Raw genomic sequence first — 25,155 nt, forward strand, 5'->3', positions numbered from 1 at the left:
TCTTGGTGGGTTTTCTTGTTTTTGGTTCTCACCCTCCCCCCGCCCCAGTCTAATGAGGCTTTGTGGCAGCACTAATTTAGAACATAACTTTTCAGTAAAATAAATGATCACAAGAGAATCTTATTCCCAGGCTGTGCTCACCTTAGTATTTCTGTCTTCTACAAAGGATCTAGGCCCTAAAACTCTTTGCCCTCTGCCCCTAAAATTACAAATGGTTTCAGGACAATACAACATAGCTGAGTGAAAAAATAATTATTAACTACAATGAGTTCCACAATTCCTCCTTCCATTAGATTATCACTGAGTCCATGTTTCAAGTAATTTCTCAAAGGAAGGAGCTACCTGACATGGCCAGGGTTATCAGAAACAACCTGCAGTGTCAGCACAGCATAGGTGGAGAACTCTGCTCTTGAATAATCAGGTAAATGGGCTGTGTTAAGCAGCAGGTCTAACCAGTGAAGGAGAGTAGAAAGCTGTTACACTGGGCTGACTAGGTATGTAACACAGCACACTCTACAGAGACAGTTGGCTTTTATTGTATGTACAGCAGTCATCGTTTCTTAAAAAAATCCTCAGGCTTTTTAGTGATATAATAAATCTGTACATCATAGACTCCTTAATTGCACCAGCTTAATTTTGTGTACACACAGAAAAAAAAAGAAAAAACTACAGAAGTGACTATCACAGTTGAATGCTTGAAAAAAATATTTTACCCCACCTGGAATATGAGAAGATAATACACTATTGGGAAATACAGAGTTATAGTATTGGAAAGACCTCAGACCCATCCTTCCCAGCGATTTTCATCCCGTGCCAGCACCTTGTATAGCAACAGTTTGGATATCCTGAAATTATGTTATTCAGCCTAACCTAATCACCCTTGTTATACAGTTAATCTTGAGTTGTTTGTCTCCAAGGCTGTGGCTTAGGAGTGCACAGAAGCTGAGGTTAAACACATTAATAAATCCACTTAGGTCCTGGGGAGGTCAAAGTATGAGGTCAGCTGTTCCCACTCACAAAGGGAATGTCTTAGCCTGGAGTTACAGTATACTTCGTTCTGTACCAGGATAAGCACTTATCTCAAACTTCAGCTCTACACTTAAAAGACTGCAATAAACTAAAAGGAAAAGCCACACAGCTCCCACCTTGTCTAGAGCTCTTGTTCTTCATAACACCTAGAGCTACCAGAGCTGAAAAAGATGTTAAAACAAGAGCAAGATTCTTATTTTGCTTCCCCATACACATTTCATAGCATTTTATGTAGTCAACTTCTTCCTATGATACTTTGCATATCAGGAACACCAAAACCTTACAAGAAATAGATGGCAGAAAGCTTCCACTGGAAAGCCACATAGAACCAGTGAGGAGATGCAGTACCAGGAAATGCTATAAATTTCACTGATCCTCAAGGCTGGTATCAGTGCCAGGTAAAAAAACACCTTGAAAAAGGCAGCACTGTAAGCCAAGTCCTCTCAAGAGCGAGACAGTAACTACAAGTCTGTATGACCTAGAGCTCCAAACTCTCTCCCAAAGAAAGAGCAGAGGAAAATCTACCAGAAAACATAAGAATAAAGTCCAGTATTTATGCCTACATAGTTTATGACCTGTCCATTAAGTTGAAGAAGTTTGCCCAGGGTGTTTTGCTTTTTAAATGAATATGAACTTTTTTTCCACCATGCCATTCCTTCTCCCTGCTGCCTACAGTTCACAGGTTTCACGTGTAGCCAAGAGTGAAATGACTGTCATTTCTTCCTGGAGTGAACTGGATATGAAATACCTGTGACCTAGGGATAAAGGACCCCCTCCCTCTTGAAAGTGACTTTTAAGGAAGTTACCTAGCTTGTAGGTATTAGGCAGGTATTAGCTTGAGATATTAGGCAGTTTTACTGCTTTAAACTGCATAGAGAAATTTAATTCTTGTACTACTTAGTCGGTCAAAATCCTCACTAAAGCCAAGGCAAATCTTGGTCAAGTAAGGATGCAGGTTTTCTCCATCAAGGCAAATAAAAAGCTAAAATGCCATAAAGTACAAGCCACAAACTAACAGATTAAGAAGGTTCGATTATTGGCAGAAAAATTCTTAAGAAAGGAAAAGCCAGCCATCATCTCATAGTCCTCAAAAAATAAGTATCGTGCCTTCTTTGCTGTACATAACATCTAGAAACAGGTAAGTGTAAGAAAAGGGACAAAAAGGAAGAAACATTTCACAGGTTGTTTTCAATCTACTGTTCTGAACTAATTAAAGTAGAAGACAGAAGTTTTCAGTGTAGTATCATGCAGAAATTTGTTCTGCTCTTCAAATGTGGAGTTATAAAAATTATTAAGATTGCAAAACATAAAAACGTGAAAAGACTCCCTCTCACATCCTCCACACAACTGCACAGGTGACATGCAGCACCCAAGACAGGATATGCTACAGTGTGAGTTATGCCAGGTTACAAATCCAGTCGTTCCTGTCCAAACCTGTAGCATAGCTCCAGCTTCTTGTCAGGATCCAACACACACTGACCTCAATACTACTATACAAAAAAGTACATACTCAGATCTCCTGATCTTAAAAGACAACCTAATCTTCTCAGAAGGTGGGAACAGGATTCAATATTATGGGCCTTTGGGGCTGTCATGACTGAGCAACTCAAATGCCCCTTTATGTTTAGTACCTTATTTTGTTTTTACAGCAGGACATAAATTATTTGTAGAGGAGCAGGAATAGGTGAGGAGCAGTCAAGCCAGATATGGAGGTCAAACATCAAACCAAATGAAGTTTATTTTCCTGAGGAGTGAAGGCAATTACAAAACAGGAATCCCTTTTTACCCTAAAATGCCTTGCTTTCCTCATCTTAATTCATCCTCTCTCAATATATGTCAGCCCAAATCTTTACACAGTTTGCAATACAGAATGTTCTTGATTCCCACCATCAAGAGATGCATTTAGGCAATCACTAAGACATTAAGAGAGAGGAACCACAAAACATTTCTTCAGTGTGTATCTGTTCTTTGGGGTAAGCTACACACAAACTCTAGTCCTGTATTGCACAAATTACTCAGTGTTATTTTCACCCCATTCTACAGCGCATGATAAAGCTTCTGTAAATTAAAATCCCAGTTCAGTAATTTAAGCAGACTTAAAGGAGTGCTACATGCTCACTTTACATTCCCAGTTCCACAGCTCTTTGCTTCTGGTATTAAGGGGGTGCTACCCACCAAGCTCAGTCTTGTTTTGATTTCTTGAAGTCAGTGACAAGCTGTGGTCTTCCCCCTCAGCAAACAAGACTGAGGATTTAAAGCACAGCAGGGATTTGACCCTCTCACCCTGCCCCATCACACAAAGAGCTCCCGGTGAATTCAAGGGATAAAAGAAAGAATATAACATCAGGTTTTTTTAATGCTCATATATCATGAGTCACTGCAGGACAAATGAAGAAACCTACTTTTTATTAAATTAACAATAAACTGAAGTGTTCACGCACATTCAAACTAGACAAACATTTATTACTGAACTGGGATTTCTAAGCATGTTACAGCTCTAAAAGACTCATTTGTAATCAATTTTCAAAATACATAATATTAAAATGCCTTCAAGTGTTTTCATAATAAACAGCATGCTTAAATGTACAACTACTTGATAGTCTGGACTGCTGTACTACCACAGTGATTTTAGGAGGTCACACAGTATTTTTAAACAGTAGGCTCAGTTAAAAGATTTTGACAGTTCATTTTTTCTAATATTTTCTTTGTAAAATAGAAACCAAAACCCCTCTATTTTTACATGCTCTGTAAAAGTATTTACCAGTAAATACAGACTTCATCAGAAGTTTTGAAAGGTGTTTCTGTTCTTCAGTCACTTTCTATTTTTGAAGAACAGTTTAAGTTGAAAGACCAAATATCTGCCAAAGTGTTGGAAGTCTTATGGGGAGGAAAGGGCAGGGGCAAATCACTGTGGGCAAAGCAGGCACAAATCTGTCATCCATTCATGTCAGTAATTGTGATGGAATGGATGTTTTTCTTGGCTAAAGACATCGGGCTTGGCCCTTTGTCCTCAGTAGGAATGTAGATGATGGAAATGTACAGGTATGCATGAAAGACAGTACATCTGAAATAACTGACATTTTACTTTTCTTTAATAGCCAAAACAAGACCCATGCCTTTACTTTCATAACTTTTCCTTTTCATTTAAAGGAGCCAGATGCAATATTTAATGTGGAAAAAAGTAAAAAAACTCCTAACCACCCCTCACCACATGACAAAACTGGTAGATCGAGAAACTGAAAGACTACTAAGGGAATTGTTATTATTCTTTTTTAAAAGCTCTCTTCACAACTGTGTTTTGTAAGATCTCAGTAAGTGTTTGGCAAGTAAAATAAGCTGTCTAATGAAAAGCATTTTAGGGATATATATACACTCTAACCATGTCTTATTGCTCCTAGCTTTGTGTTTGATATGATGATTACTACACTTGTCTCACAAGTACTTGGGGGAAGGAACTGAAGCCCCATAGGTTGGTTTTTGCATTAGCAACACAGCTTCTCACACAAGGAAGAAAAGCTACATATAAGAATTTGTAAATGTTTTGTTTGTGAGTAGACTCAAGCAGACTTTTACAAAAGTTCTGGGTATTTTTAGGCATAACTTATGCACAGAACATTAAACAATATGCTAGTATAAGTATTTGCATAATTTATTGATTTATGGCTAGCATTAGAGGCATCTCTCCACCTACATGGACTGAGCAGTTATGACAGCAGGCTACAGTTATTACAGTAGGCTATCTTCATCAGCATTTCAGTTCTGCTTCTGAAAACTTACCCATTTCCAAATTACAATACAAACTGGATCTGGCTCTCCGTTTTCCCTTTCAGCCTGACTAGAAAATCAAGTTGAGACTTGCGTTGCTACTATTCCAGGCTGCAGTTAGGAAGCACAGTGGTTTCTTCTCTCTTTAGAGGGGTTCGGACATATAGCAAGTATGATGTTTCATTTCTCAGCTCCTTGTTAATGTAAACTAGGAACCTAAATGCAGGTCCTCCCCACCTGCACCACTCCCCATCCTCCCTCATGTTCTACAATAAACCACACGATCCTCCAAGAGCTGTCATGATACAATCAGTGCTGCTTGTATTTGGAGGAGCAACTTCACAACCAGAGAGAAAAAGCATTCTGGAAAAAGAAGCAAAAAAAGCTTCTGTTTATTCCTAGACCACTGTATCAGGGAACATCATTTTATGCAAGTCATCAGCCATATTTGTATCTCTAGTGCTGCTCTGTAAACAAATGGTCAACTGATGTGCAAGTATCCCATCAGAGAGTGTTCAGTCTTATGCGTAGGGTTCTGCTGAAGCACCATTCAGTTTGTTCTTGCTTTTGTTTTTGGAAAGGAGCTTTCTGCTCAGAATACGTGACAGCGTGCCTCCCTTCTTGCGTGTTTCCTCTGACAGTGGCTGCTGCAGGTAGACAAGATCGTTGTGTGATTGACTCATTCCTGGATCCTTCTGATGATGTCGCCGTCGGAAAAAGAGCTTCGCACTTTTTTTCAAAATCCCACCTGCAGAAGCAAACAGCAGAGGGGCAGGACACTTTAGACAGAACAGGATGCTTTCCTCTTGGAGCCCACCTTTAACTGTAACTGCAGCACGACTGAAAAAAGCCTTGGTTCTAACATTTCCAGTTAAAGCATCACCCCGGAGACTATTCAAATAATCGCAGAAATCTAAGAGCGTGCTGAATCTAAAGGAAGGATATTGATGGTTTGTAACTATTTACAGGCCATAATAGTATGAATTCCACCTTGGATCAAGCAATTTCAGATACTGGCAAATGTGAGCAATTGTTGTGCTTTCAGCCAGAGGCACACAAACATATGTCACATGCTACTGAATCCTCCTTGCCCCACTGTTGATCCAGCTCTCTCCCAGCTGAACACCACTGAGAAATTCAGACTCCATGGCAGTATGTATTTCTCTGCTTCTTCTCATTCCATGCAAGTATCATGCAAATTGCATCATGACAGACTGTGGTAGTTCTAGCTATATGCATATACACTTGTGCTGTTAGCAGAAATGTTCAGGAGAGGAGAGCTCACATGTATTCCTAGAGGGGCACTAAGGAGAAAAGGAGTTTTCTTTCAGTTCTTTCAGAAATGGTGCTATTGACAAGGAAGGAAAGCTACCATGATACACACCTATGAGCAACCAAATATTACTCTTCTGATTTCAGCTTGTAAAGTCATTCCACACATCTTGTAGAAGTCTCCTTCCTTAGACTTTGTTTCAAATGCTCTTCTGAAAGCAATGTTAGTGGCCAACTAACAAACATAAACATGCACAGCACTTGGTGTGGGTTGCACACTGGGTTCTCACATGTCAAACAGGCATATCTAATCTTTACAATACAATAAAAGTGCAGAGTATTTTATAAAAATAATTACATGGAGGAAGTAATGTCACATCTATGCTTTTTTTTCAGATATTAAAGGAGCTGAAAACGAAAGATTAGCCCACGATGCACAACACAAAGGTAGCATTTTAACTTGAGGTGAAGGACACTGTTGGTGCAGGAGACCAGTACCAGCCAACCTGCATGCAGTAGACCCACACAAGCCAGACAGCATGTGTTCTATACTAATTTGGTAACACCACCAGAATAACAGCCATGAGGCATTTGCTATTTTAAAACACTGTTAGGAATAGCAATTCATTTCAAGTACATTAAAAATAATATTGCATCTGCTTCCAGCAGGTTCAGAAATTTGCTCAGATCCCTTCTGCAGTAAATTAAGCTGCTTTATTTTGCTATATTCCTTCCCTCGATTCTGTGTCTAACCTATTATGCAGCCAAGGCAATTGCAGCTGTCACCCCACCAGGGACTTGGGACTCCTGTTACCAATGCTGGCCACCAGCCCTCTTCTCTCTTTGCAAGCTTGGGTTGTTTCTGTAGCCACCGTTCTACCAGATTCCACCTCCCCTTTCCATGTCCACACATGTGCCTTACGTGTAAGGCAGCTCGGCTGCAGCTGGCAGGGACACAGCTCTGAGCTACCAGCAACACTGCCTGGTGTCAGTACATCAGCCCCACTGTTAAAATAGCAACAGTTTTGTGCAGAATTGGGTAGTGCTGTTGTCCAAGTGGCAGGAGCCAATTTGAATGAAGGAGGACCCAGGTAGCAAGCCAACAAGGAGCCTTCTGGCAGTCAGACTAGTATGCGAGGAACGTCATGTCCCTGGCAAAGCTTCCACACCTCGTTACCACACCACTATCAAGTTTCCCAGTTCTTTCTCAGTTCAACTATTAGTTCCTGTCACTGCACGGTCTTGATTCTGCTTTTGTGTCCATTGCAAATGGCCACAAACAGCAACACACAGACCAGGTCTTTCATGCCATACTGTGCAATAGCTAGAATGACATATTTGTCCCCCAAGGGCTTGACACAGGCTGCGTGTCATTTTGCACTGCAACAGCTGCAGAATAGGTATTTCATGGAAGCTCTGTTGCACGCAGCCAGATGCTTCTTTGTTCAGAACAGAGCAGTTCCAAACATGCGCTTGGGTTCATTACTTTGTATTTTAAGTATGAAGTACTCAGCACCTGAAAGAATATTCTATCATGTTTTGCTGATACGGAGACTTTTCACATAGGGCACGATGGGATGGAAGCAGAAGTCAGCTGAAAGCAACTGGAATGCATGGATTTGAATCTTGAGTGCTCTCCCATCACCCTCTGGTTGATCTTTTTGGCAAGGCAGTACCACTTCAAGCTGTTGTCAACAGCATACAAGAAACAGTGTTCAACCCCACGATAATGACAGTTGTTAATATGCAAAGGCTGGGGGGGATGGATGAGGCTTTGCTGCTGTGCAGCTTTTGTTTTAGCAGTCACCTGTTCTGCCCAGCAGTCTTGGCAGCTGCAGCTGAAGCTGTGCCAACAGAAAGACTAGGAAGACATAAGGGTTTATCTGCAAGTAGCTATTTAGTCCTATCCATTCAGACTGTTTTTCCATATCAGGAAACAGAACTGAACCAAGAATGCTGCAAAAATTGTACCGGTGGCCTGGAACAACTCGCTGCACCTGAAAAACTGCAGGCAGTGCTTCCCTGAGGGCAGCATGGGCCAGCACAACCACCAGCCCCCCTGACGTGAAAGCTCCCCGTGTTTTCTGAAGTGCTGAGGTGACTGCTATCTGGAAGCTTGCCATGTCCTTGCTGACACCCATCTGCCTCCTGCCCGTTTGGTACGTGCTGCCTGACAGGGCTCCAGCATGCAGCCCTGCTGGGAAGGCAAGGTAGGGCAAATCACAAGTTTGGTGATGCTCATGCTATTTGCATGCTTACTTCTTGAGTTCAACAGGATCCATATGCCAACCCTGCCCCTAACACCAGGAGATAAGCGGAGAGCTTGTAAAGAATGTTGTACAGGCTGACTGGTCTTCATAGGCTCCTCTGCACTTGTTTAGGGTGTTCTGAAAATGTTTGTGGGATTAGGATCACTCCTGAATCTCATTTCTGTTAATGAAGGAAGATCCAGGGGGGTTGGAGCTAGATGATCTTCTTAGGTACCTTCCAACCCAAACCATCTATGTTTCTATTATTTCCATTCCTTCCTAACTTCCAAACCAGCTTTTATCCAGGTGGTTTTGTAAATACCTGCTGAGGTCCTGATAGCTCTACAAGTTGGGCTAGAAAAGGTCTAGCAAACTGTAATCAGCAGGTTTAAAAATAAGCTTTCTGCATATAAGTACCCTGTTAGGAGGTTATACATGGTTTGCATGAGCAGATTTTGACTGTCAACCAGATACTAGAGTAATGAGCATAATGGAGGGAGATCAGACACACAGAGCACCCCTCCAAGCCTTCCTGCTGTCCATTCTGTGTGACTCACTTGGACAGCACAATCACCAGAAGGAAGGTTTGTTACAGCAGACTAGCCTGCAAAGACACCTAAGCATGGGAAAGCAATTTTGGAGGGAGGAAAGAAATGGATGGGGGCAGAAGAAAATGCACGTCAAAATACCTTTTGTTTCAGTTTTTACAATAAGTGCACAATTGTAAAGCTACATTTTCTTATTAAAAAAAAAAAAAAAAGAAGACAAAAATAACTTACTGTATAAGTAATTAATTCTGGTTGGCACAGTAGTCCTCTTAAGTTTATAAAAGGGAACGGGTAAGAAAGAGGAAGTCAGAAAAGTAAAAAAACCCAAAAAATATACAAGAGAAAAAATATAAAATATAAAAGACAGTTCTAACTTTAAGACATTATTAAATACACAAATCCTTTTAAAGCAGAAGGGGTTTTGTTTGGCTTTTTTGTTTCTGGGTTTTTGTGGGCTTTTTTAAAGGGAAATCATTTGACAAAGCAGAAAACTTGCACTATTCAAAGCTAACTGAAGGCAGGGGGATTGACGTTTTCCTATCTCACTCCATAAAAGCTACTCAACAGTGGCAAACCTGAGATTCAAGACTCCCATGAAGAGATCTGTCTGTAAAGGGATTTGAGACAGCTTTAAAAAATATTTTCTCTGGATGAGGCAAATCTCTCACGTATTAGAGATACTTTGTGCTTTTTAGTAGTCCTATATACATCATGTAAACAAGGATCTTTAGAAGTCTGATCTCTTTGCAACACAGGGGAAAAAAAGCAACTAGACAACAGCTTACATATAAACTTCCACTTGCTTGTTTTAGAATAACATGTTAAAGAAGAGTTCAGAGCTCTCCAAAATCTCACTCAGCTTTCTAAACCTTTTCGGGTTCCACATAAGATGAATCAGCTTCACAGCTAATCTCCTATCCCCACCCCAAACACACCCAGAACTTTCCAGTGCCTGACCATCTCTATCAAATTGATTTTTGCTGCATCATTTTAATGTCAGGTGGAGCAACACATCTGTGACAAGGCCAGAAAACCTTAATGCTCTAAAGCAGAGTGTTGGCAAAGAGGTCCAGTGTTTGCCTTGCGGGAAGCAGGAGGATTACAACAGTCTAGTAATATACTGAGGTTTTATAGTAAGATATTTTACAGTATCTCTAGGAAAGGAAGTAATAGAAAATAATTTTTAAAAATATCAAAACAACCAAAACAAACAAAACCTGAACCAACCAACAAAAAACAACACAAAAGAGGGACAGATATGGGTGAGAAACACAACAATCTTTGCAACTTCAACACGCAGCCCATGAGACTGGTGTGACACCTGTTTAGGGCACAGTCCACTGCACTGACTCTTGTCAGGCTTCTCAACAGCACCTGTTTACCACTTAGCCACAAACCAGTGCTACAGCCTCAGAGGTTAATGGATTTATAAAGAAAACTACAAGAAATCCCAAGACATTTTCAAACTGCTATCCAGGTGTGCAAAATTATCCGACCCCTTATTTCCTTATTAAATTACCTTTTCTTCACTTTTCTTTAGCAAATTACAGATTAATGAAATCTGTGAACAAGGAGAAATTGTTCACAAGGAAGCTAAGAAGAGAGTGTACTTCTGGTGTAGCTGTGGTGCTTCCCGAACACACACGTTAGTGAGGAGTCTTGTGCTTAGAGATCTGAAGGAGTAGGAATATAACAGAAAGTGAATTTGGAACCCTGCTGTTTTTCCATTAATAATGGGGCTGCTATTATAGTACAAGTCCTTGCTTGCAAGAACATAGTTTCCACTGAGGAACTGACAATTCAGCTAGTTATTTTTCTCCCAGAAGAGCTGGGCTTAGCGAGCTGTCCTTCAGCTTCTCAGGGTGAGCCCCTCTGCTTCCTGACGGGGAGGAGTGAAAAAAGCCTGACCTGGCTCAGAGACCTGCGCTCTTTGTGGCTGCTGGTAAGACAGCTTTAACAAACACCACAATCACAAGGAGTTTAAGGACAAAAATCAGTAAGAAAGGATGACACTGCCGATTAGGTAGAGCAGCCACTCATTAAAGCGGAGGTAAGGATCACATACCTTTAGATTTTTTCATGCTCCCAGTTTCTGAAACACTTAATGAGCTCCCAGATATTTCTTCACAGGTCTGGTCTAAGAGTGTGCTGGTGTCCCACGGTTGGCTGCCATTCTCCAAAGCCCAAGCCTTATGGGCACTTTGCTGTGGGTCAGTATCAGGTACTGTTTCTGAGGCACCTAATGACAGCTTTTCATCACAGGTGACTTCTGCAGCAGCTTCTTCCACAGTGGCTGGATCTCCTTCTTTGCAGGAGGTGTCCATGGCTGCAGCATAGTCCATCAGCAGTGCAGCTTCATTGTCCTGAGATAAAGAGGTCTGCCCAATGAAAATAAGAGACAACAATGACACAAGCCACTCTGCTGGAAAAGAAAACAAGCTTCCCTGCAAAAATTCTGTTCTTTTATCTTCTTTACAATTTGATTTCCATTGCTCAAGGCTATCAGAAAGCCACTTGAAGTTTCCTTCGCTCTATTAAAGGAGCAGAGCATATAGCTGAGTTTTAATCATGTTGTTACAGCTAACTGATTGAAAACCTTTAAGTACATGCCTCCCACCTCTCCCCAGCCTCACTGCAAATAATGGGACTTATTCCTATGTGTGCTGCTGCAAGGAAGTACCAGCATGAACGAACAATAGTTTGGTCTTTTTAAGAAAATAAACATCACAGCATTTCATCTTGTAGAAGGACTTCTTGGAAGCTGTACCAGCTAAACACAAACCCACACAGTTCCAGTGCCCCCATTTTGTAAGCAGATACATCCAGCACTGTGGCAGCTCATCCTCATTTGCCCCCCATCACCACAACACAGTGATGACAAGGGGGTCCATGCCCACTGACTTGGCTTTTCCTCAGAGCTCTTTAGGCAGCCTGCACATAGCAGCAAGGCTTTATAGCAAATGTCCCTACAGCAGCCTGCAGGGAAAGGTCTTACGAGGAGAAGCTGAGGGACCTGGGGCTGTTCAGCCTGGAGAAGAGAAGGCTGAGGGGAGACCCCATTGCTCTCTACAACTACCTGAAAGGAGGTTGTGGTGAGGGGGGTGTTGGCCTCTTCCCCCTAGTGACTAGTGATAGTTTAAGAGGAAATGGGGTCAGGTTGTGCCAGGGGGAGGTTCAAATTGGATATTAGGAAACATTTATTCACAAAAAGAATGGTGAAGCACTGCAACAGGCTGCCCAGGCAGGTGGTTGAGTTACCATCCCTGGAGGTGTTAAGAAAAAATGCGTAGATGTGGTGTTTCAGGAGATGGTTTAGTGGTCACAGGGGTGTAGGGCTGATGGTTGGACTTGATGATCTTGAAGGTCTTTTCCAACCTTAATCATTCTATGACTACAGGTAGGCACCAAGCATCAGATGGGAAAGTGGAGGTGCGGATGACAATAGTCTGGAGGAATGCTAAATACCATGGGAGAAACAGTTTTCTGTTTGCTGTGCCCCTCTGGAACAGAGTCCATGGGACTAGGAGGTTTTTCAGAGGGTTTTGCTTCGACTACTTGGAAAAAAAATAGAAAAATCTTTAATATTTTTTTCTGTGCATCTTCTCTCCATGGGGGAAACACAGAGAAGGACTAATTATCGTCTGATCTCACCTAAGTGGGTTTTCCCAAACCCCTAATCATCCCACTCCCATCCAAGGATACCACAAATTTTTAGTCAGGCTGTCAAATCTAGCAATCACAAACTAACACCCTACCCCAACAAACCCACCCTGAAGTGGCTTAACTTGAAACAGTTGCAACTCTCAGATCCTACAGAGACTGCTGAAGGAGAGAGAGCAGATTGCATGGTAACACCACACTCAGCAGAGCAAAGAATTTACAGTACTAAGCATTAGATGTAAGTGTTGTTTTCTGCTCTACCTTGGACACCCCTGATATGATAATGGTGCTTTTCTTTCTAGGAGACTTCACCTTCTGCTTTGCAGACTCACTTAACTGCCGGATGGCTGCTTCTGCAACAGGGTCGGTGCCATTCAGTACCAGCAATTCTGAGAAGAAAGCATTATTTCAGAGAGAAGAAAGAAAAACAGGAAAAGACACAGCAAAGACAGGCTCTTGAGTTAAAATCCAAAGAAATTAGCAGAAATGGTATGAACAGCAGGCATACCAAAATATCTTACAATTCACTACCCAACTATTCGGTCTTGCCTTTCTATTGCCCTGAGCATGCAGGAGGTTTCAGAAGCCTAGATAAAATATCCAGTTATTTCACTGCATTGCTAGTCTCTGGTGACTATAATCCAGAAGCGGTAGGTAGAGCAGCCAGTACCACATGCCTGAAAAGCCATAGTTCTAACACAGTACAAAGATGGTGCATGCTACTACTGCTTTAGGTAGCTGTTTTGCTCTTTTTCCAGACATCCTTGCTTGCATTTCCAGATTAGCTATGGCACTATGACAGTATGGGGAAGGCAGAGTGACAGTCACTCTGCTCTTTATCAGCTGCCTCCAAAGCCTCTAAAGTGCTCCTTTTCCCCTCCAAAACACTGCACAGGAGTATGAAACTTTATTTTAAAAATGCTCTTTAGTGACAAACCCAAGTTTATTTTGAAGTGTGCCCATTCCTGTCATCTAGTATGCAAGTACTTCAGGCACAGCAGATACACACTAATCAAATTTGGCAAGCTTAGGAGCAAACAAGGCTAAGAAAGTTAACAAAACAAAAATTCCCATATTTAATTGTCTGAGGTGGGCTTTTCTAATACGAGTTTTAACAACAAAAGAATACAGGCAGGAATAGCACCTGTGTTAATTATACTGAGCAGTGTCTTTTGTTACTGTGATATTAAAGCAGTAAAAGACAAGGCTTGAATAATTACGTTGCACTAAGTATCTTGAATACTTTTGAGTATGTCTGCACACTCATTATAAACATGTACTTTTCCGCCTCCCTGTCCCTCGCAAAGCCCCCAGGAACAGCTGAAAGCCTCTAGGACAGCATCAGTGACACTTGCTAATTCTTACTGTTGTCATCACTTGGAATTATGGCACAGCCATGCCATCTTTTCCATAGTGCTTGTTGCTATTTTGCTACGCTGTTTGCAATAACTGCTAAGTAAGTTACTGCCATACCAAATGCTCCTTTGTATTTCTTTCATTTGGCTTAACCTTTTGGTCTAATGAGTAATTCTTCCTGCTGTGTTGTATAAACATTTCAGAGAAATTCCCCTGCACTCCCATAGGAAGAAAATCACTGTCCAGATCAATGTGCTCTATGTTGTCTTTAGATGAGTTTTCCAGTAAGTGCTTTTGTATCTTTAATATCATAAACAGTTATGAGAGTTAATTCAGAAGTCTAGCACTCCTTTAACATTTCCCAAATTGGCTTAGTAATACCATCCTGCTTCACGCCTTTACAGAAGAGGGATCTTCCATTCAAAATTAAGAGAAAAAACAGCCTGGCTCTTCTGCAGTCAATTCCCCTCTCCAAACCACAGCTCATTGTTATTGATTCAAAATTAGTAATTTAAATCACTAATTAAAACCAGACTTCTACTGGAAGACTGTTACATCCCTAACCACAGTACTAGGTAACAGAAACATCTCAGTGCCTGTTGAAAGGCAGTAGCCATATGGGTTTGCTGTTATTTTAACGAGATTACATTAATCCCATGTGCAGCAGAGAGAGACGTGTTCTCATTAGCAGCTTTAAACATTTCTATTACCTGTATCTGAAGATGATAAAGTTTTGCTGACTGGAGCACCATGAGAATGTAGAGCTTGAGTTGAGAAATCCTTTTCAATCACCTTTACTTTAACTGGAGTTTTCACAGGAGAATCTGAGGACCAAAGGTTTGTGTTTGGTTTTGGTATTTTTTGTTATTTAAACTATTCAAGCCATTTATTATGAAAATAATAAGAATTTATTATACCAATGTTAAAGCCTGTTTAAATCGTAAGTGTTTGAGAAAGTTGCTTAATACAAATTCTAAAGAGATGCTCTCTATGACCCCAAAAGACCTGTGAAGTATAGGAATTTATTGTTATTGTTTATTGTAAAAGAGCTGCTTTAACAACTTAAAAGAATGCAGCTCTTTGAGACTTCACACAAAGACTGTTTAGAGGTTTTACTTTCATGCTCATCCCAAGAAGAATCAGAGAATCTACTTCTGAAAGACAAGCTGAGGGAAAAAAAAAATCCTTTTCACAAAATGACACCAATCCTTAGAGATTATAATGCAGATCAAGGTTGGAAGGCACAAGATTGTTTGTCATCAGTGAATATTCTAAGAGTCTGATACTTTTGCGATGTATAAAACCATCCACCAAAACCAAGGTCTTCTGCAGTATTACTCAAACATGAAGCTTTACACAGTGCATGAAAATGAACATGAACCAATTCTCTTGTAAGGATAAGCTTTCATGAAAAATAATAGCTTGATTCTGAAGACTACAAACAATGCCCCCCCACACACTTTAGAGAAGTCTGGAAAACAGTGTCTTTCCTTACATCCCACTCACCTGCCCCCACCCTGCCAACTTCTCCTGGTTCTCTCCTCACATCTCACTCCCCAGCTTTTCCTGGTCCCCATGAATAACCCTACGAGTGAACAGAAAGAAGTGGACTTCCTCACCTGTGCTGAGTGGAGACGATCTCCCTTCTAGACGAGGTTTGGTTTTCACAGCAGTTACAGTAGTGACCACAGTCCCGCAGGGCATCACAGTGCGATCCTTTTCTACCTTACTGGCTGGCACTGGAGAAGAGACTTGCCACGTCTTTAATTCATTGGGTTCTATAAAAGAGAACTAGGACAACAATAAAAATGTCAGGGTAGAAGCACAGCCAAGTAAGGACGATACTAACATTTCTAGCTAGCACTCCTTTAACATTTTTACTAATGTTCATGAGCCAAACAGCTAATTCTTTTGACAGACACAAATGCCACGTGAATTGTTACCATGCAGTCTGAACGTGCTACTCTAACTCAGCCGCCAATGGCACTGTTCTGTGAGCCATAGTCCAAAGCAGGAGGCAAGAATTTGCAAGTACTTCCCAAAGTAGAAGGTCCACTGTAAAACCATCCAAATGCAGTAATACCTCTGCACTAATGGATCCCAGCCTGGGCCCCGGCTCTGGGCTGCTCTCACTGGCCCTGCTGCTCAGTGCAAAGCTTTGCTGGCCAGAAGGTTGTTTCCTGAACAAGTCTAGAGGTACAGTCACCTTTGCAGACAAAGGTCCTAGAAGAAATAAAATCAACAAAATCAGTGTGTATCCAAGTTGTCAGTATGTGTAAGCATGAGGATATGAGAAAGGAGGTAGAAGAACATGCAACAGGGAAGAAAGGAGACATGAAACATTACTTATTTTCCACTATTTCTGGCCATTATTTTTCCCTGTATACACAGAATGTTTAGGGGAAAAAGAAAACATTTAATGTTTCCTTTCAGATAATACTCTGGATTCCTGGCACATCATTAATATTATTTTATCTTAATTTGATCTTTAGTGCAAATTCAGTGGTTACTGTGTTACTCCCCTTACTTTATTAGATACATTAGACTGGAGCAAACTATCAGTAAAATCACTGCATGATTTCAGGGATGAAATCCTAGTTTTCTGTGGAATTCAAAGAGAAATAGAGACTGATACTATATTCACATTATATCTCATCTTACTAATATGATTCTGCTCTGAGTTTTCTATTCAAGTTTCTGGGAAAAGAACATCTAAGATGGTCTAGGGGGGAAGAAAGATGATTGCCAGTGCAATCAATCGGGATTTTTTCTTTAAGAAACCAAGTTGGTAGTTACAATCTCAGTGGGATATGAAATGTTACTTGTATTGCTTGAAAGACTCACTACTAAAAATGCTCAAGTACAGGCAAAACTAAACTTTCTGCAAGAAACAATACACATTTGCTGACGGTATGTAGCTCCCATTTTTTGGTTAAAATAAAAACCAGCATCCACATCAGAGAATTTTTTTTAAGCATTTGCCTAAATTTGATTTCTCATTCCCTCAAATAGTCAAAGATCATATACAAGGTATCACATTACTTTGTGCATCTAGATTATTAAAAATAAAAATAAATACAGTAACCCAAAACCAAAATCAAACATAGTCCACTTGGCTATATTACTTATTAACTGCAACTTACAAAAAACATTATTATCTAATATATTATTGACTAAGCCTTCATCCAATATCACAAGACACCATGAGTAAAAGCACATTATTTTTAATAACTGTGTATTAAATTATTTTTAATAATTGTTTATGAAATGCTTGGACCAATACTCCTGACTTCTTCCTGAAATAAGCTGACAGAACTAAAACACCGAGAAATAGCTGAGTGTCAAAAAGCAATGCTTCCTTTTTATTTGTTTTAAACCTGAAACCTGACATCAGAAGGAAAAAGCAAATGGATCCAAGAGGTGAAATACAATTGCTGTTTCTAGCTACAGCAAAACTCTGTATCAGCAAAAGAACACGCAACATATAGAAGAATTTATGATGTTGTGTCATTGCTTCAATAAAGCCCAAGTAATGAAGTACTTGGAGAAAGTAGTAAAAAATTTTCAGCTCCCATGTTTTATATTTAATCCAATATCATCAGAATTAGTGTGTTTTATACCTGGTAATTGCTAGGCAGCATCTGGGACTTGACAAGGAAGGATTTAGGATTAACACACATGATTCCCCTTCAGCCACAGAAAGACCTGGAAAGCTTAACTTGAAACCAAAATTGCTCACAGTGGATCTCTTAAAAAGTTTAGAAGGCTGAAAAATGATGCTATCAGCAGATGGAGGACTCAAAACATTGATGGTATAGAAAAAACTCTTTCAGAGTTCAGAAACAGGTTTCTCTGTAACCTTAACTCTGAGGAGGACAAGAGACATGTGGACAGTGTAATCTCTCTTCTGTTCACGATTACCAATGGAGTAACGGTGTACACAGATAGTACTTAATCCAGGCTTGGGTATTGCCCAAGAACTCCACGGTTTTCCACAGATTTCCACTCTAGGACATAAATTTGTAAGGGTAGGCTGATAGAATTTAAAAACACAACCTTAAGTTATACATTTTCCCCAAGCTGTCCATTTTGTACAACTTTGGCTGGCTATTTTCAGCTAATCTCCCTTCCACAGCCTTTTTTTCCCCCTAGGGCTGCCTAGAGCCATGCTGGAGGCATATCCCATTTCCATACCAAGACAAGTTGGCATAAGCCACCTATGCTTCAGTGCAGGTTCTGAAATCTGAGGGTTTCCTATATGACTATACAGCCAGGTAGAACTAAAAGAGGACTTAGGTCAACATTTAGCAATGCTCATGAGCTCATCATGCAAAATAATTAAGTTTTAGTACTTACTATCCAACTTTCCATCTTCCACTATCTGCAGTTGCAATGCTTTTGATTTGGCACTTAGTTCACTGTGAAGTAAATGAAACTATGTTAGGTCTTGGAAGGCAAGAAGATTTTCCTTCCCATTTAGGTTCTTCCCTTTCCCATTCTGATTGCAAACACCCCAGCCTTTCTTGGCCTGCACTGAGCCAAGCAATACCACTTGGTGGCCAAGGCAGGCAGCACTACATGACAGCACTGCTGGGCACGCTGCATGTGTCATGTCTTTTTGACCTCAGGTAAGAAGCACATTATTTTTAATAACTGTGTATTAAATTATTTTTAATAATTGTTTATGAAATGCTTGGACCAATACTCCTGACTTCTTCCTGAAATAAGCTGACAGAACTAAAACACCGAGAAATAGCTGAGTGTCAAAAAGCAATGCTTCCTTTTTATTTGTTTTAAACCTGAAACCTGACATCAGAAGGAAAAAGCAAATGGATCCAAGAGGTGAAATACAATTGCTATTTCTAGCTACAGCAAAACTCTGTATCAGCAAAAGAACACGCAACATATAGAAGAATTTATGATGTTGTGTCATCGCTTCAATAAAGCCCAAGTAATGAAGTACTTGGAGAAAGTTTACAAAGCTCATGGAAACACCTCAACATGCTCTTTGGTTTTAGTACCCACCCATCCCCCCCTCTGCCCCCACTGGGGAGGTAGTATTTCTCCAAATAAACCAAATCCTATAGCTCAGTGGAGGGGTTTGTTGCCAGTGAAGGCTACTTGCAATCTGCAACAATGGAAGCAAGTAGTAAAAAATTTTCAGCTCCCATGTTTTATATTTAATCCAATATCATCAGAATTAGTGTGTTTTATACCTGGTAATTGCTAGGCAGCATCTGGGACTTGACAAGGAAGGATTTAGGATTAACACACATGATTCCCCTTCAGCCACAGAAAGACCTGGAAAGCTTAACTTGAAACCAAAATTGCTCACAGTGGATCTCTTAAAAAGTTTAGAAGGCTGAAAAATGATGCTATCAGCAGATGGAGGACTCAAAACATTGATGGTATAGAAAAAACTCTTTCAGAGTTCAGAAACAGGTTTCTCTGTAACCTTAACTCTGAGGAGGACAAGAGACATGTGGACAGTGTAATCTCTCTTCTGTTCACGATTACCAATGGAGTAACGGTGTACACAGATAGTACTTAATCCAGGCTTGGGTATTGCCCAAGAACTCCACGGTTTTCCACAGATTTCCACTCTAGGACATAAATTTGTAAGGGTAGGCTGATAGAGTTTAAAAACACAACCTTAAGTTATACATTTTCCCCAAGCTGTCCATTTTGTACAACTTTGGCTGGCTATTTTCAGCTAATCTCCCTTCCACAGCCTTTTTTTCCCCCTAGGGCTGCCTAGAGCCATGCTGGAGGCATATCCCATTTCCATACCAAGACAAGTTGGCATAAGCCACCTATGCTTCAGTGCAGGTTCTGAAATCTGAGGGTTTCCTATATGACTATACAGCCAGGTAGAACTAAAAGAGGACTTAGGTCAACATTTAGCAATGCTCATGAGCTCATCATGCAAAATAATTAAGTTTTAGTACTTACTATCCAACTTTCCATCTTCCACTATCTGCAGTTGCAATGCTTTTGATTTGGCACTTAGTTCACTGTGAAGTAAATGAAACTATGTTAGGTCTTGGAAGGCAAGAAGATTTTCCTTCCCATTTAGGTTCTTCCCTTTCCCATTCTGATTGCAAACACCCCAGCCTTTCTTGGCCTGCACTGAGCCAAGCAATACCACTTGGTGGCCAAGGCAGGCAGCACTACATGACAGCACTGCTGGGCATGCTGCATGTGTCATGTCTTTTTGACCTCAGGTAAGACTGACTAAAGGGATCAGAGTCAGAAAAACTTGGCTGACTTCTCTCCAGCATTGTTGCAGAGTTTTGATTGCCTAAAATTTCAGAGGCTTTTCTTCTCCCCGGCAGTTGACAAGCACTGGCCTTCAAGCAGATGTTGGTCCCTAGTCTGACTGCTACACCACATCACTAAGAACATATTTTTCCCTGGCAGGATCAAATTTGTAAGTCAAGATGCAGGAACAGGTCCAATCATCATCCACTGAAGGCAAATGCAAGCAAATAAAAGTAATTACAGTCTTATGTGAAAAGAGCCAGTACTACTGTTTGAAAATAAGACACAAGGACGTTGCAAGATAACAAGAACTAGTTTCTGTGTGACAGAACCAATGTGAACTATTAGCAGAATTACTGGCATATGCAGTGCTTCATAGGATGGAGTAGACAACAGATACAAAACCTTTCCTCTAATTGAGACAGTGAAGGAAACCGGGTACCTACTAAGGAATCTTCCAGTAAAACTTGGGTTTATAACCTTCTCAGTACATCTCCCAGAAAACCTTAAGGATGTGCATATATGTATTTTCTTTTTGTATGTCTGCATTTCAGGATGGTGTGATCTTGGTTGCAGGCATCCCATCTCCATTAGATGCTGTGAGACATCATCTATGCAGTGGGTTTTAAGCTTTTTCCTGTCACTCCCTTCTTGCACCTCCAAAACTTGAAAGAAAGCACACCTTGACGGTCCTGTTGCTGCTCCTCCCATGAACCTAAAGCAGAGCTCGACATGGTGGTCAGTATACCAGTCTTCAGACTGGTGGGTATTTTTGTTTTTGAAGAAAGAAAAGCAGTGGGTGGGAGGATGTGAACTTGAAAGAAGGTACACAGCCAAATCTTCATCACTCATCTGTTAAAGTCTGCAAGCTTACCTCATGCACTTCTGAAAAGCAGCCAATGCCGTGGAAAACCCAGCACTATTCCTAGCATCAAGGCCAAATTCCAGTCAACTTAATCACATCCTGCCTGCCCTCCTTCTGCACTTTCAGTTGGAAAGGGCATTACTCTGACAAATTTCCTGTCCAAAATCATTGCGAACATGTCAACTCTGCAACGTGAGCATGGATGCAGTTCTACCAACAGATGGCTGAAGTGATTCACAGACCCAGTGGCTGAAGCACTTTCTGATACTCTAGAAGAGAAAGCTGCTCCAGAAGTGCATTTTTCCTTCCTCTTATTGTGCAGAAGAAATCACATCCTTAAGAAAACCTTAAGTCTTGATAGCAACGCAGCACACTATTACAGAAGAATGTTGTCTGATCTGTGGCTTCCCATAAAAACTGCAGGTCCTCATAACCACAATCCAACTTTTAAAGTCATTGGACTGTGCATGTCTGAAGAAAGAGAGCTTCCTATCTGTTTTTTCACTTGACAGCAGGAAGAGAAACAGTTGCAGACACCTCCACCTGGCCACATAAAAAGGTGGTGCCTTTCAGTGTTGTTCTACATCATCAACTTTTCTTTGCTGACTCTACTGACTTCTAACCGTCTCCATCCCCTGCACACATGCAGAGGGTTCTGGTGTTCTCCAAGCCCTGAACAATTTGTGACGACTGATCCCAGCACCTTCCTTCAAATCAAGCAGCCCCTGCCGCTTTTCCCCTCAGCTCTCCTGTTTCTGTAGGGCAAGTCCCTTAACATTCACAGGCGCAGACCAACAGGCTGTGATGAGGAGGCAGAAAAAGATCTGTGCACTGCACTCTCACTCCCCCTTCCAGCTGAGGAGGAGCGTGCAGAAGTGCGTGCCCCTCTTAGAGGAAGAGAGCAGTCAGCACAGGTCTGCATACATGCTGCGTTCCTTGTAAGCTAAGCCTCTGCTTTGCAAGAGAAGAAATGGATACAGTGGATGCCAGGCTGTGACTAGACAGTGAAGAAAAATGTCACACAAACCAAGCAGCATTACTCTCTGAAATATATAATTTTATATATATAGAGAGAGAAATGGAACTGCGATGGGAAAGCAAAGTTACAGAAAGAACCAGAAATCCCACTGTGCATTAAGTGCCTCTCACATTAAAAATCTGGTAGCAGTATGTTGCATGGTAGCAGCTCTACCTCATTGCCCTGCGAAGCTGTTTCTGCCTGTCTGTGCATGTGTTTAAAGCCACTAGAGAAAAATCCCTCTGAACCATGTCACCATCACCAACTCCCCCTTCCTCAACTCATACAATACAGAAGCTACAGGGTATTTCTGCTCTGCTGCTTGAAAGTGGAAATTAAAATAGTTTTAGAACTGCTCGCTTTTGACCTTATTTATAGAAGCTGTGTGAATCACAGAATACTCTGCAGGCTGACCAGAAGTCCCATTTTTGTTTTACAAACAAAAAACACTAGTTAAGTGTTACAATCCCTTTTTAATCACAGCATCCATTCTTTTAGATGGTCAATTTTTTTGCTCATTTACATTTCCCACTCAGGGACGGAACAGAGAGACATCAGCTTTCCTCCAATGCAGTTTTCATGGTAAAGTAACTTCAAAACCTTGCTAATAACACTTTTCTTGGCACTGTACAAAAGGACAGGGTGATTTATTATGCCTACTAAAATCAGATATCCACCAGGGAAAATCTAGAGACCTATTTGATTGCACTTCCATGCAGAGAGTAATGAGATATCCTGAAGTCCCTACCAGCTCCAGATTCTTTGAGGCCACCAAACTGAACATATTTCAAAATGGCATTCCTCCCTCAGAAACCTCACATAGGTGAAGTAAAAAAAGATGCTTTACTATAAAGTATTCTCAGTAGATAAGTTACTTACAAGATAAACTCTTCCTTCCAAAAGAGATTTGCAGCATTTTTGGCTACAGAGGTGGAAAACTTCTGCATAGGGTCATTCAGCTGAACTATACACACAAGGTTTGTGCTGCCTGCAAGGGAAAAAAAAAATTATAAAACTCAACATTCAGTTATTAATATTCCATTCCCAGGAGGCACGCTAACTCAAATGAAAGCAAAGAACTCCCTTCCTTACATACTGCTTGAAGTAACTATTGGAAACACTTCCTCATGCTCCCACAGAATAAATGTCTTCCCTTTGTTTGTACACCACCTACATGAATGGCAATGGCCAAGACTGTCTCATTACTGTCCCATGTACACCTCTACACACTGTGAAACATGACAACTCAATTTAAATTCTGGCATGAATTAAAAAAACACAGGCACAAAAAGATCAACAAGGATGGGGAGACAGAATGTACAGCAAAGAGGTAGTGGGGTGGGGGCACGCAGGTGGAGGAGCAAAGTTGCTTTTGGCTGCTTCAAAATAGCAGAAGTTTTTTAAGTTCCTACTGTGGTTTCTTTGGACATCAAAGCAAGCTGATTCTGCTAGCAAGGGAGTAATGACAGTAGTGTTAATTAACAATGGTTTTGTGGACTGTGTTTTTTAACAAGTTCATAGCATTTGAGAGAAGTGGTGCAGAATTATCTGTACCTTGATCTTGGAACTTGATAGTGTGGCAAATTGGCCTATTAGATTAGTTATATTGCTGCTGCAAGGGGAAATAGCTTGCACAATGTGTTACTCTGAAAATAATTTATTTTGTATGGCTTTCACAGAAATTTTGGTCCCAGGGCTCTGCTGGCTAAAAAAGCTCAGTATTGACTGTGTGCAAAGCAAACAAAATATATTCTGCCTCCAGTTCTCCAGTAAAATCTAGGTTTATATGTACTATCATCAACTCTCAATTGTCCTCTGTGGTGCATCAGGGCTGTGGATGAGTCCTATCTCAGGCACAGAAGCAGCTTGGGCCTCGCAAGATTATTAGAGGAGACAAAGCACTCTGTACTGGCAGCTTATTTGGGATCCAAGCTAACCCTGGAGTAAGTATGTCAGCTGCTTTCACAGTGAGCTGAGCCTGAGTTAATGAACCTGGATGGGTTTTCTGTTAACCCAGCCATATGTCTCTGCTGCCTGCTCTTGCTGCCAGTGGAGCTCAGCAACCCGGGGCAGAAACACTCACATAGCTCTGCCTGAAACTACAAAGGAGACCCTGACTGACTGATCCTGAACAGGATATTTCAACATTTCTGCCCCACACACTCTGGTGTACACAACTAAAAATTTTCTCCTTAGCAGCAGAAATCACTTTTGCCCTAGATGATACGCTGTGGGCCATACAGTACTAAATCTAGGATAAACTTTGTTCACATACACAAACAAAGGAGATCAAAATGAGCACCGCCCATTTGCAGAGGCCAGTTCTGCTACTGGTTACTCACTGGTTGTACTGATATATTTACAGGAAATCCAGAAGCTCCTATAAGTCATGTTAGCACCCATGGTTTATAGGATGATAATGATCAGGACAAACAGCCTCTCCCCAGCCCTCTGTGTACCTATGCAGGTTAGCTTGCAATGTTGCACACTCTCATTGCATCTCAGAGTTGCAACAGGAAAATTAATTACTGCTGCAAGACAAAGGCAGGAAAAGGGAAGGGAACAATAATTAAAAGGCAGCAGGCTATACCCAGAAGCTAGCATCTTCCCAGCTCTGCAGTACTTCCACTGGGTTTTCACTCTCTCAGTTAAACACCACTATGAAGCTTTATTTCTCATACTCGGTTCCAAAGTCTCTACACTGCCAGAGCTGCAAAATTCCCTCTATCTCCTTTTAGAAGAGCAAATTATGATTTCGCTTCTCAATATCTGTGTTCCCAAAGCAGAGCACATTAATTGTCCCCTCTTGCTCTCATTTTCAGTGAGGGGGCAGAGAGGTTTCCCACAGGATGAATCCTCTGCTGCATGCACTGTATACACATAAAGGTATCTCATGAGTTTTAAAGGCAGCCAAAATTATCTGCTCTTTTGAAAAGCTTAGTCTGCACTACAAAACTGTGGAGTAATAAATTCTGAATGAGGTCTTCCTGCAATCTACAGTTTCCAGCAGTTTTATTTATATAGGATGTTTCACTGCAAAGAGATCAAAAACTGCTATAAAAATAATTTGTTCTAAAAAAACAGTCTGCAGAAAGTTACAGGGGAATCACTTCCAACAAGCATGAGCAAAGC

General features: G+C 41.0%; 1 protein-coding gene across 1 annotated transcript in view; it reads right to left on the reverse strand.

Annotated features, from left to right (window-relative positions):
* Positions 1–5,315: 5,315 nt before the first annotated feature.
* The window catches only part of C2CD2 (C2 calcium-dependent domain containing 2), a 38,748-nt gene continuing 18,908 nt past the window's right edge, over positions 5,316–25,155 (reverse strand). Inside the window, exons 7-14 of the mRNA XM_010000454.1 lie at positions 22,903–23,011; positions 19,832–19,893; positions 15,963–16,102; positions 15,499–15,670; positions 14,590–14,703; positions 12,785–12,912; positions 10,929–11,241; positions 5,316–5,542 (exon numbers count right to left, since the gene is read on the reverse strand). Of these exons, the coding sequence (XP_009998756.1) occupies positions 5,316–5,542; positions 10,929–11,241; positions 12,785–12,912; positions 14,590–14,703; positions 15,499–15,670; positions 15,963–16,102; positions 19,832–19,893; positions 22,903–23,011 (1,265 nt within the window). The remainder of the gene's footprint in view (positions 5,543–10,928; positions 11,242–12,784; positions 12,913–14,589; positions 14,704–15,498; positions 15,671–15,962; positions 16,103–19,831; positions 19,894–22,902; positions 23,012–25,155) is intronic.

This window comes from Chaetura pelagica, unplaced genomic scaffold (assembly GCF_000747805.2).
Source record: "Chaetura pelagica isolate M959 unplaced genomic scaffold, ChaPel_1.0 scaffold244, whole genome shotgun sequence".
In the NCBI taxonomy this organism is placed as follows: Eukaryota; Metazoa; Chordata; class Aves; order Apodiformes; family Apodidae; genus Chaetura; species Chaetura pelagica.